General features: G+C 45.9%; 1 protein-coding gene across 1 annotated transcript; it reads right to left on the bottom strand.

Moving 5' to 3' along the window:
* Positions 1-416: 416 nt before the first annotated feature.
* LOC123124583 (RING-H2 finger protein ATL72-like) lies at positions 417-1101 on the bottom strand. Its single transcript, XM_044545168.1, has one exon. It carries the CDS (start codon positions 997-999, stop codon positions 541-543), a length of 459 nt encoding a protein of 152 aa, XP_044401103.1. The 5' UTR covers positions 1000-1101; the 3' UTR covers positions 417-540.
* Between the last annotated feature and the right edge of the window lie 10802 nt (positions 1102-11903).

The following is an 11903-nucleotide window of genomic DNA, read 5'->3' as shown; positions in this document are numbered from 1 at the left end:
CGTCCTCGCCGGCGATGGACGTGCGTGGCGGCGGCGGCAGGCCGTCGCCCCGTAGTCGCCAAACCCTAGAGTACCGGTTCATCGTAAGGCGTCAACCTCAGCTTTTCAGTATGGGGCAGTGAACAGGCCGGCATGCATTAATCACATAATTAACACACAAAGAATAGCACACCTAATATCTGCGTACAATTAATATATTTTCTAAATATTAACGTGCGTTACACGTGCGCATTTTCTAGTAGAAGTAAAATGACCAAGCCTTTTGCCTCTGTTTCAAAAAATATATATATAGCAACAGAGCTGAGCAGTGAGGCAAGGCAGTAGTGTGTGTGTGTGTTTTGCGGGTGAGAGGCAAGGCGTAGTTGCGGCAGCTCGCGGAGGGTGAACACGAACACGACAGAGATTAATGCATAAACTGATTTTTCTTTTCCAATTAACAAGAGGCGCGGGAGTTGATACTGTGATACACCCAGCTGGTCACAATACAAAACCACCAGACGGAAAGAAAGAATTTTTTTAACAGAACTATCGAAGATCAATCTACACCGGAGTTGCCCGCCGGACGTGCGCCGGCGCCGGCTCTGTGGATGCCCTGCAGAGCGGGCAAGTGCTGCTGGTGCGCAGCCACGTCCTGAGGCAGCGCCTGTGGAACATGTGGCCGCACGACGGCAGGACGCGGCACCGGTCGCCGCCGGCCTCGTACGGCTCCATGCAGATCACGCACTCGCTCCGGTCATCCGAAGTGGCGGCTGAGCCGTCGTGGTCGGCGGGTGGCCGCATGTACGACTCGTCAGGTGCGCTCGGCCGCACCTGCTCTGCCTCCACCCCAACGTCGTCCGGCGTCGGGGTCGGCTCGTTCCGGGCCGACTCCGCGGCCACCCTGAGGGCCTCCGCGGACTCCCTGACGAGCAGCGCGGCGGCCGCGATCGTGTCGCAAGCTGTGACGATGGCCCGACATACTCGTGCAATGCACTCCATCGCACCGTCCATGTTGACCATGTCAGAAAAGGATGATGGATCGGCCCTGTTGATTCCGGCGGCGATTCCCTCGACAGGCACGCGACCTGGAATCGAGTAGCTTCGAAACTTTTTTGGACTTGTGTGTGCTGCCAATCGGTTCCTCGACCTGAGGTTATGTATGGTTAACTGGTAATTAAACCGTCCGGATGGACTCGACGATCTGTCCCATGCATGTAACGTCACGTCTCCTGACTCCTGTGTCCGTTTTCCCTGCGCAAGTCAGCCGAACTGCTTGCTCGTCTAGGTCTTTTCCTTTAAACCACCACGAGCTGTAATTTCCGCCTGAGTTGCGCTAAGAGCATGGCGAACAAAAGTTTCGCACGCTAAAATAGTTTTAACACGTCACTGTAGTACTTTTAGCGTGTCGGACCTAACATTGATTTTCCAAATGCCTAAAAACGCACGTTAAAAAAACACGCAGTGCAAATTATGAAGCGCGCGTGATCCGGCGTCCCAAATTTGCAGCATGCGATAGCGCTTTTTAGCGTCTGCCCAAACCATTTTATAGCTTTTGCTGGAGCTGTCTGGCGCCCAAAAAACTCAAATTTTAACGTGCGGAGCAGTTTTGGGCTTGTGAAAGATGCTCTAAGGATTCACATTCGTCAATATCTTGGACTCATCCGAAATTATAAAAAAACACAAATGACCTAGGTCCACGGAACCAGAACTCACTTTGTAAAGTAATATATGATCGTTTAGGGAGTATGTCCTAAGGACAAACCTCAACAACGACGACTTGGCGAAGAAGCCCCAGAGAACGGCGAGTCTCCGTGTCCAATCACTCTCGTTCTCCGACTCCTCTTGGGCGTAGTTTTCGTTAGGAGTCTGATCAACCCCATAGGATTCATTTTCTGTGTTGATTTCGTCCTCTCATGATTGTCAGTGACATAGACAAGGTGTCTCTCCCTTCGCATCTCCATTCGCATTGAGACCCTCCTGATTCATGCTAAGGTTTTAGTTGGGCAATTGCATGTGGTACATTTTGTCGGCGTTCTGTGAACGGAGGTTTCCAAACTTGCCTGCCTGTGACTTGTAGCGTGGCTCACCAGCGGCCCAGTACGGCCCGTCTTCATCAACCCAAGTTCAAGACCCTCGTGAGGGGCCAAGCCTCGCGGGGCGGACGACACAAGGCCTCCCCAGGGGGCGGTCTCACCAAGCAGGCTCGCGAGGAGGCGGAGAGATCAAGGCAAGGGGTACCTCGCGAGGTGCTCATGACGCAAGCCATGACGATCAAGACCAGGCGGGTGCCAGCCTGCACAGTGTTCTCGTTTCCTCTTTGGTGCAAAGGGGGCAAGCGTAGGCGCGGAGTACCGAGGCATCAAGCAAAGGTTTCCATATCAATGCAACGAGACCAAGACTAGCAGAGCGGCAGGGCGGAGGTCACCGTGGAGCCCAAGACGGCGTCATCACCAGTACTTTTGGCAGCCGAAGACCACCTTTAGTCAGGATAGCTTGTACTAGCTGTCCCCTTTCAAAATGGCCGTTGTTGGCTCCCTTCCCGCTTAATATTTGGGAAGAGGACCAGGGCCTCTATAAATAGAGCTAGCCACCACAGTAGAAAGAGAGATCCCTCGGAAGCAGAATAGCCACCACCGCAAGAACACCTCTCGCGAGGCTGTTCTTCTCTTGTACTGTTCATCATCAACCCAAGAGGCAATCCACCACACCACACACTGGAGTAGGGTATTACACCACAACAGTGGCCCAAAACAGTATAAACCTCGTGTCTCTTGTGTTGTTCATCGTGTTAGCTTAGAATCGCGGCGAGGTTATGGGCGCATCTCGGTAGGGAGAAGATCTTCGTGCGCACCCCAGAGTTCGAACCTTAAGGGTTTTGCCGGAACCCGATATCCGACACATTTGGTCATAGAGACGGCGTAGAAGTAGCTACTACGTGTACTTCAGATGTGGAACATTGAACTGAAATGCTAAAGATAGTACGTGACAGAGCACTTGGACTTACAATTTTAATATAACTGAGCAGTGTGTCAACTGAATCTATGAACAATACTACATTGTCGTAATTCAATATTGGATACTGTCCTAAGTGATGTTTTACACATTTGTAACTGGATTTATTAGGGGTTTCCCTAACCATATAAACACGGCTAACAAGTGTTAACCAAATTTTGTCAGTATAGTTTTCTATGGTCACTTTAGTTTTGATGTTTACCACAAAGTTTTTTGTATGGAACAAGACATATGCAAATCCGAAACAAAGGCGCGGCCTGCACCCACGAAAATAACTTTGCTAGAAACCCCTTGGACTTATCCCAAATTATGAAGAAACACAAATGACCTAATCGGCCAGTACCATGCGCATAGGTCCACGCTACTTTGTCCCAAGGATGAACCTCAACATCGACGACTTGCGAAGAAGCACCATAGAACGGTGAGTCTTCACGTCCAGTCTCTCTCGTTCTCCAACCCCTCTTGGGCATAGTATTCTTTAGGATTTTTTTTGGGGGGGGGGGTCATTTTCAGTTTTTGGCTGATGTTACCCTAGTCACTTTGGGAGAGGGGAAAGAAGCAATCGTGCGCAAGTTTTCACAAATATCTGACATGATCTATAAATTCTTATGTAGCATCAATCATCCCATTGACTTATTTAAGCATGGGTGCTCGTTTTTGTAGCATTAAGCATTTGCACTCTACAAATAAGCATTGCATTCTTCTTCGCCGACCTAGAGCGATTTCCGTGCGTTAAGACGCTCTGGAAGGCTTGGGCTCTAGCCAAGTGCAAGCTGCACTTTTGGCTCGCATGCGGCGACGAATTTGGGCTGCTGGACGCTTGAGGCATGGCTTACAGTCGCATGTCACCTGCCCATTATGTGACCAAGGACGTTGAGATAGCAGATCACCTTGCATTGGGATGCGTGTTCGCCAGAGAGGTGTCGCACTATGTCCTCGATCGCTGCAGTCTCGATCAACACATGTCTGAAGCTGATGAAGCCCTCGTGGAGTGGTGGCCAACTACTCGCGCGATCGTCCCCAAGGCCAAGAGGAACGGATTTGACTCCAGTCCTTCTCGCCATGTGGATGCTATGGAAGGACCGCAATGGCCGCGTCTTTCAGCGATCAACGGTCATTTTTCGTGAGCTTTGTAGGCGGATAGATGGCAAGATTGAGCTTTGGAAGCTCTCCGGTGCGAAAGGGTTGTCGGACATTTGGAGATAGGATCTGTCTATGTGTAGGGCGTTGTGTATTTTATCGGCGTGTTTAGGTTGCCTGCCTATTTGCTACCGTGGAAGCTCTGTAACCGCGCAAGCCATCGGAATCTCTCTTCTTTCCATTACCGAAAAAGGCTTTCGCCCCGCTTTATAAATAAAGCAACAATCATCAACATGGCAGTACAAACTCACACCACCACACACGCACACACCCAATGCATGATACATAGGCGCTGAGCGCAGCAACACCACCCCAGCTACGAAGTGATGAAGCCGCATACGGTGAACCGTGGACTTCAAGGCGGCGCCTTCATGAAGGATACGACACCGGAGCGCCGCCACCGCCCGACCCGAGGGTTAGAGTTTTCCCTGGAGCAACACAACGGGCAATGAGAGCCGCGACGACGCCTTCAAGAAGGGAACGAGCTTCGCCGCCGCCAGTCCATCCGGGGATAGAACATGTTTTCACCCCGGCCAACACTCACCGCCACCGAACACCACACCCCGGCCATCACGCCGCCCACCCGGCCATGACAGCCGGACAACACCCAGCCACGGGCTCTACCCATGAGCACCGGGCTACCACCACCAGGGCCGCCGCCCCGGCATCCAAGACCAAGACGCCACCTCACCCGAGACCCGCCGCTACACCAACCAAAGAGTCGGGCGGAAAGGCTCGGCCTTTCGCACCCCTGAGTGGCCCCCAGTGCCGAGACCCAATAGGCCGGCCAAAGATGGCCACCATCGCCCCGTCCTGCAGCACCGGGCGCGAGACGAGCTCGATCTTGCCGCCGAGCGCAAGACGAGCTCGGTCCTGCTGCCGGGCGCGAGACGAGCTCGGTCCCGCGGCACCAAGCGTGAGACGTGCGATGGACCGCAGCTGGGAGCGGGCCAACCCTTCGAGTCAAGTAGAGGCCGGACGACGAGGAGATGAAGCAAGGTCGAAACAGCCCGACCGCAGACGAGCCGACGCCGGAGAAGCCGGCCGCCGCCGCGGGCAACGCTGCCGGCCACCGTGTAGCCGCCACGCCACCGGAAGGCCACCACCCGGACCTCACTGCTCCACCACCCATGGCCGGAGCACCAGCCACACCCGGCCGCTGCCCCAACCCGCGCGCCTGCTGAAGAAGTCGCGTAAAATCCGGCCGGCACGCCCCCACCTCCACCAGCTCTAGCCCAACTCCATCCCTGACCGAGAGGAGAGGGAGACCGAGCCAAAGCCCGTAGAGAAGGGGTCCACCAGAACCGCCTGCTGCAGCCCGTGACCAGATCCGATCCACCGCCGCCACCACGGGCACGCAGCCGCCGTGCCGCCGCCGTCGCCCACCACGCTGCCGCTCGCACATCGCCACCGGGCGCCACCGCCGGAGCAGGCCGCCCCGCACCAGACACCCCCGAGCGGCAGAGAGAGAGGGGCCCTGCCGCCAGCCACCGCGAGGGGCTTTGCCTCGGCGGCTGCAGACGACGGCGAGGGCGGGGCAGGGTAGGAAGGAGGAGAGGAGGGGGGGCAAGCCGCGCCGCCGCCCGAGTCGCCCGCGGGGGGGAGGGGGGGACGCGGGGCTAGGTCTCCTCTTCTTTCTATCCCCTCTTCTAATACATTGGCGTGCAAAGCTTTTGCACGTTCGCAAAAGGTACTGATGAGAAACAAATGTTTTTTAACCACCTCTCTAAGCATACTAGTAGAGTGCCCGTGCGTTGCCACGGGCTCTTGAAATAGTTTACCAAAGTTACATGTTAAAATCCACACATACAAACAATATAACACAAACACAATTATTTAATAACTGAAGTCCATGCATGCAATGTAACAAACTGAGTGATGTTCCAACTTAACATCTATTACAAAAATATTAATATCTAGATGATGCGCTTAAGAAATTCTTTCACAATATCAGGGAAGTTACCTCTAGCTTCATTCCCACGATGTTTTAGCAAGTATAATAAAAAATGCTTCCTCAATACATACGCATCCTGCAGAAACAATAAATGTAGTTAGTATGAAAATTTCACACCGAAGGTCTTAAAACATGTAACCCACAATACTCACCGCGCAAACCGGCTTGACCAATTCTTTACCGTTCCACCAGAGCATAAAATGAAAACAAAATAGCCAGACACATTCCTAGAAAACTTTAAATTAATAATATAAAGAATATAATGATAACAAAAGTAAATATTCTTGTTATGAATTCATTACCCGTCTATACTCATTGGAACACCGAATGGAAATAAACGTTGCCATTTAGATATATCAAAATTCCAACCAGGCAGCTTTATTTCGAGTGCTTCTTTGAAATCACTTGAAAAACTTTTTAATTTCAGTGAATGCCTCAAGTTTTTATCCTCTGACGATTGTGATGATTGAATAGGATCCATAATATATAGACGACGTCCCTCTTTGTCGATGACGTACAAGATGTATCGGCCGATGGATGCATAGGGAAGGTAAATCTACAAGTGGAGCTATTAGAAACAAAAACGAACCATGATAACAATAGACAAAATATTTTATTTACCTTATTGCAAGATGAGATGTCGGTCTCCATCCCAGGCCAGCTATCAAATAATGTTGCCAACATCTGGATAGTTTCCTTCTCACAAAACTTCTGACCTCGTGTTGACTCTAGCAGCATGGACTAAGTAAAAGAAGAAATATTGTTTCAACATGTTGATACTAATGGCACATAGAATGAAGAGTTACGATAACTTACACAAAATCGTAGATCCATGTAGTGTATAGGAGGGTCTGTGAACAATACTCCCTCGTCACATGCCAGCATAAGCACGACGGTGTTGAAGCAATCATTGTTCATAGGCTGCTCCATGTTAAGTATGCACTGAAGTTTCTTAAGATTTAAGCTCATTGGATCGGGTGTGGAGCTCCGGACCCATACCTTCCTGTAATTTGGATGGTAAGAAGAACAATAATATACATCCGCACATTAAATATTGATACATGATACTTACTCCAAACACCCGGCATCATCGATCGACATGATGTAGTTGCAGAGGCCGGCAAGTATTTCACGTTGGTCCGTTGGAATGATAGTGATTGGGGCAGGACGTTTGTCTTCGACTACGTCAGATGGATTATCCAGGATCTCAAGATCAGAATTAGCTAAAGTTTCTTCATTGACAGGTTGATGGTACATGGGACATCCTTTTAGCTTATTAAGCTTTGAATCGAGCAAAATAACTGCTATTTTTTGTCAAAAATGTTTCATATCCTCCTACAAAACAAAATATAAAAACAATTTATAAAATATTTTGATAAAAAATTATGAGATAATGTATAAAACTGAAATACCTGGGTGAACTGGTCTGACAGTCCATGTGATGTCTAGTATTCCATATAATTTAGCATAAACAATCCACATGATACACTATAATATTATAAAATAATGCTTTAGAATATCACACAAATGAATCAAAAAACAAACCATTGTAGCAAGTGCTTACCCATCGGTTTGTATTGCCTCCTGAATTTGCTCTACAACCGTCCATTTTGTAACATTGAGATCAGGCCACTTATGACCTCTGATAAACTCCGGACTATGCTCTGCAAGTTTCAGCCATTTCTCGAGCCCTAGTAACACACACACACACACACATATATATATATATATATATATATATATATATATATATATATATATATATATATAACAAATGTTAAGATGAGTAAAAAAAATAGGGACCTATAAAAAAGAAATTCTAGGGATGAAGTCAAACAAAACAAATGTTAAGATGAGTAAAAAAATAGATAGTTACCGTAGTAGCAAGGTTATTGCGTTTGACATTCTCACCAAGTGAGTCCAATACTTGGATCTCTCGTTTTTTGGCGTTGGCAACTGCTAAATACCAATGGTAGCCCGGCATGTTAATCGGAATGAATAACTGGTGTAAATATCATACAAGTCACAGTGACAATTAGATATAGTTATTAATAAATCATTAAGCATATGAACTAAATAAAAACAATCCATAATTATATGCATGGATAACGAGACAAAAAACTAACCATATCTTTTTGTAGATAAGTATTAACATGACGCACGATGCGACGATATTTTGATGGGTCTATGTCTCTTTCCCCGTCTTTTTTATCTGGCCAGATACAAACGTGCTAATAATGTGTACCTTTTCACCCGCCCTGTCTTGTAGATACTCGTGAGCAAGCATGCAATATATGTAAGCATTTATCACCTGCAAACAATATTTAGATTATATTTATAATTTATGATATTATATAATCAATTAATTATAAAGTTTGTGCAATTGGTCTTACACCGTCATGTAAGAACATGTCATTTTTTATAAGGCATTCCAAATCGTCGGTTGCTAACAAGGCATCTCCAATGTCCACGAACTGGGTATTCTTGGGGGCAGACTTGATTGATTCGATGACTGTAATATCTCTAGGGGTACAAACATAGTCTATGAAATTCATAAAAAAGTGAGCCAACTTAGTAAACAAAAAAAGCCAAATTAGTTGAATACAAAAGGCAATATCACAAAAAAAGGTTGATAATAATATTAAAAAATACCTTGTGGGATAACATGTAAATTAGCATCCTTTTTTGGTTTATTATGAGATATAACCTCTTCGACGTGATTATGTTGTGAATTTCCGGCCCCTTGCAGCGACATTGCATCTGAACCCTCAATGGATTCTTTCCGTGCATCTCCAAAGTCCATATCCATGTATCCTATATTCTGAAAAAACAAAAATATAAATAGACCATTCATATTATCATATATAATATAGATACAGAGTAAGGTTAGCTATATGCACCTCTTCTCGTGGTGTTTCAGTGCGGTCTGTCATCGTTGCATCAGTGCGTATGTCGGAACCCATCAGTTTATATCTATGCTGAAATATATTTAATATTTTTTACTGCATCATAAAATATCTGAAACTAACACAACTGTTTTCTCTGCTAATAAGAAAATTATTTGGTTATATTAGAAAAATATGCTGCTTAAATCATTTTACAAACAGAACAATTCGGGGAAAACAACAAACTATAATGTTCATATAAGTAAGTAGGCGTTTGAAATTGCTTAAACTATTTTAAATTAATTGATAGGCTATGGAAAATTGACAAACAAAAACTAAAACAAACAAACCAACATTAACAAAGTTTATTTGTTTTTTCTATGATTTTTTGTGATACCCTTAATATATGTAACAAGCATAAAAATATTTATTTTTATGAACCATGTTTATATATATAAATATATACAATTTTGTTTAATTACAAATCAATAATTACAAAAAAAATTGTTTAATATAATTTTGTGAGGTATAAAAATAATTACAAAAAAGAAATCATCCCAGCATTAATAACAAGTATACCATGATGAAATATATATGATGAAATATAAATGATATTTCCTACTGGATCATATTATTATATATAATATATAATAAAAATAAAAATGATTCTAACAGAACTTATTTCTATGCAAAAAAGACAACCTATTTGATATTATTAGAAATATATGTTGTTTAAATAAATGTCCTACCCCATGTTTCTATAAAAATGTTCAAGATTTTCAAAAAATGTTCTTGATATTCGAAAAATCTTTTTGCTTTTTACATAAATGTTCTTGATTTCCAGAATATGTTTTGATATTTCAAAATATGTTCTTCAAATTATGAAAATGTTATTGCTTTTTTAAGAAAAATGATATATATTTTCAAAAAATGTTAGGTATTTTCAAAATTTGTTCCTCAAATTCGAAAAATGTTTTTGCTTTTTAGAATTTTTTTATGGATTTCCCAACAAATGTTCTGACTTTTCAAAAATTGTACTGGATTTTCAAAAAAAGTTATTGTTTTTTGAATTTTGTTCTCAAGTTTCATACAATGTTCATATTTTAAAAAATTGTTCACGTTTATGAAATTATTCAGGATTTTTTAAAAAGGTTATGATTTTCAAAGCTTGTTCTCAATATTCAAAAAATGTTTGTGCTTGTAAAGAACTGTTCACGCTTCCAAAATTGTTTGTTTTTTTAAATGGTTTTATTTTCAATTTTTTTTAAAGATTCAAAAACTGTTCGTGGTCCCAAATTTGTTCATAATTTGTCAAAATTATTATTTGTTTTAAAGTTTGTTCTCAAAATTCAAAAAATGTCCGTGTTTGAAAAAATTGTTCACTTTTTCATATTTGCTCTCTGTTTTAAAAAACATTCGTGTTTTCAAAAATTGATATTGTAATTCAAAGTTTTTTCGTTTAGATTTTCAAAAGAGAAATAAAGGAAATAAGCAGAAAAGAAAGAAAAATAAATAAAAGAGAAAAACCATTTGGGTCGGCCCAGTCGGGACGAACCCTGTGCGTGACCCACCCCCCGCCGCGCGACGGCCCACCTCCCCCGCCGCGGTGGCCTTTCCACCTCCCCCGCGCGACGGCCCACCTCCCCGACGCGGTCGCCTCTCCACCTACCCCGCCGCCTCTCTTATCCAATCCAGTCGCTCCTCTCCCCTCCACTCACTCGCACCTCGCCCCACTTTCCCCTCCGCCGTCGCGTCGCCGGGTGCGTCCACGAGCTGGCGGCCGCGCGGCTCCGCCCGGCGACCGCCGCATCAGGCCCTCTCCTCTCATCTCCACTCACCTCTCCTCTCCACTCAGTCGCCACCTCTCGCCCTCTCACCTCCCCCCGCCGCATCACCGCGCACGTCGCCGAGACCGCAACCACCACGACTCCGCCCGGCGACAACTGCGTCTCCGGCGAGCCGTGTGCGACTGATGGGGACGCACACATCGAGCTTGATCACCCATGCGCGGGTGCTGGATCCGGTCGCATTCCGTTCGGATCCGCGGCGTTGCTGGTCTCCGGCGAGTTCCAAGGTGGATCCGAAGCGGGGTGCCTCGATCTGGTACGCCAGAAGCTCAGGTACGCTGGTCCAAACCCTTTCCTCCTCTACTTCTTCCATTTGTGGATTCCCTGGCCTGATCTCCTCCTCGCCTTCTGTTTCGAGACGGCTCCCCGACGGCCAAGACACGGCCACGGTGGTGCAGCCTGTCGTCTACATCGCCGACAAGAAGCACCACCACGAGGTCGGGTCACGGTGGTGCAGCTTGTGGTCTACATCGTCTACCACTCCGCCGTCTTCCGCAACCCCCACCACCTCCGCGACAAGGTGAGACAAACGGCCCCTCCCCCCTCCCCCGTCCCCGCGAATGGCCGGAGGTCCGCGGTTTGCTGTAATTTGGGGCTAGCTACGTGAGCGTGTACTGCTACTATTAGCTTTAGGAGAAGAGAGAGGGAGAGGGAGAGGGAGATAGACAAAGGTATGTGCTAGGTATGTGGGCGTGTTCTGCTACTATTAGATTTAGGAGAAGTATGTGCTAGGTATGTGCACACGGCAAACTTTGGACGATACACACACGATGGTTAATATATGGCCGGTCATACGTAAGATTGAGCAAGTTGCCGTCCACTGGTGTGAGCTACGTATAGGAGAACAAGGATTAGCAAGGTCTATGTGATTTTCTTTGTCTGATATAAATTGCAAGCGGACTGTTAAACTTTGGATGATGAAAGTCTTCCATCCATTACTTTCACAACTGTTTAGTTAGGTGTTTTTATCAAGATGACATGTTTTGGTAATTCTAGGCTGCTGAATGATGCCTACTTGTCTTTGGACTGCTCCTGGAGTCAATATTATGCTCATTTTCTTTGTAGATTCTTTATTTAATCACGATC

Source organism: Triticum aestivum, chromosome 5D (assembly GCF_018294505.1).
Source record: "Triticum aestivum cultivar Chinese Spring chromosome 5D, IWGSC CS RefSeq v2.1, whole genome shotgun sequence".
NCBI classification, from domain to species: domain Eukaryota; kingdom Viridiplantae; phylum Streptophyta; class Magnoliopsida; order Poales; family Poaceae; genus Triticum; species Triticum aestivum.
This window is presented reverse-complemented; position numbering and strand designations above follow the sequence as displayed.

Coding starts and splice junctions, on each gene's coding strand:
- LOC123124583 (XM_044545168.1), bottom strand. CDS start 999: ATGGTCAACATGGACGGTGCGATGGAGTGCATTGCACGAGTATGTCGG.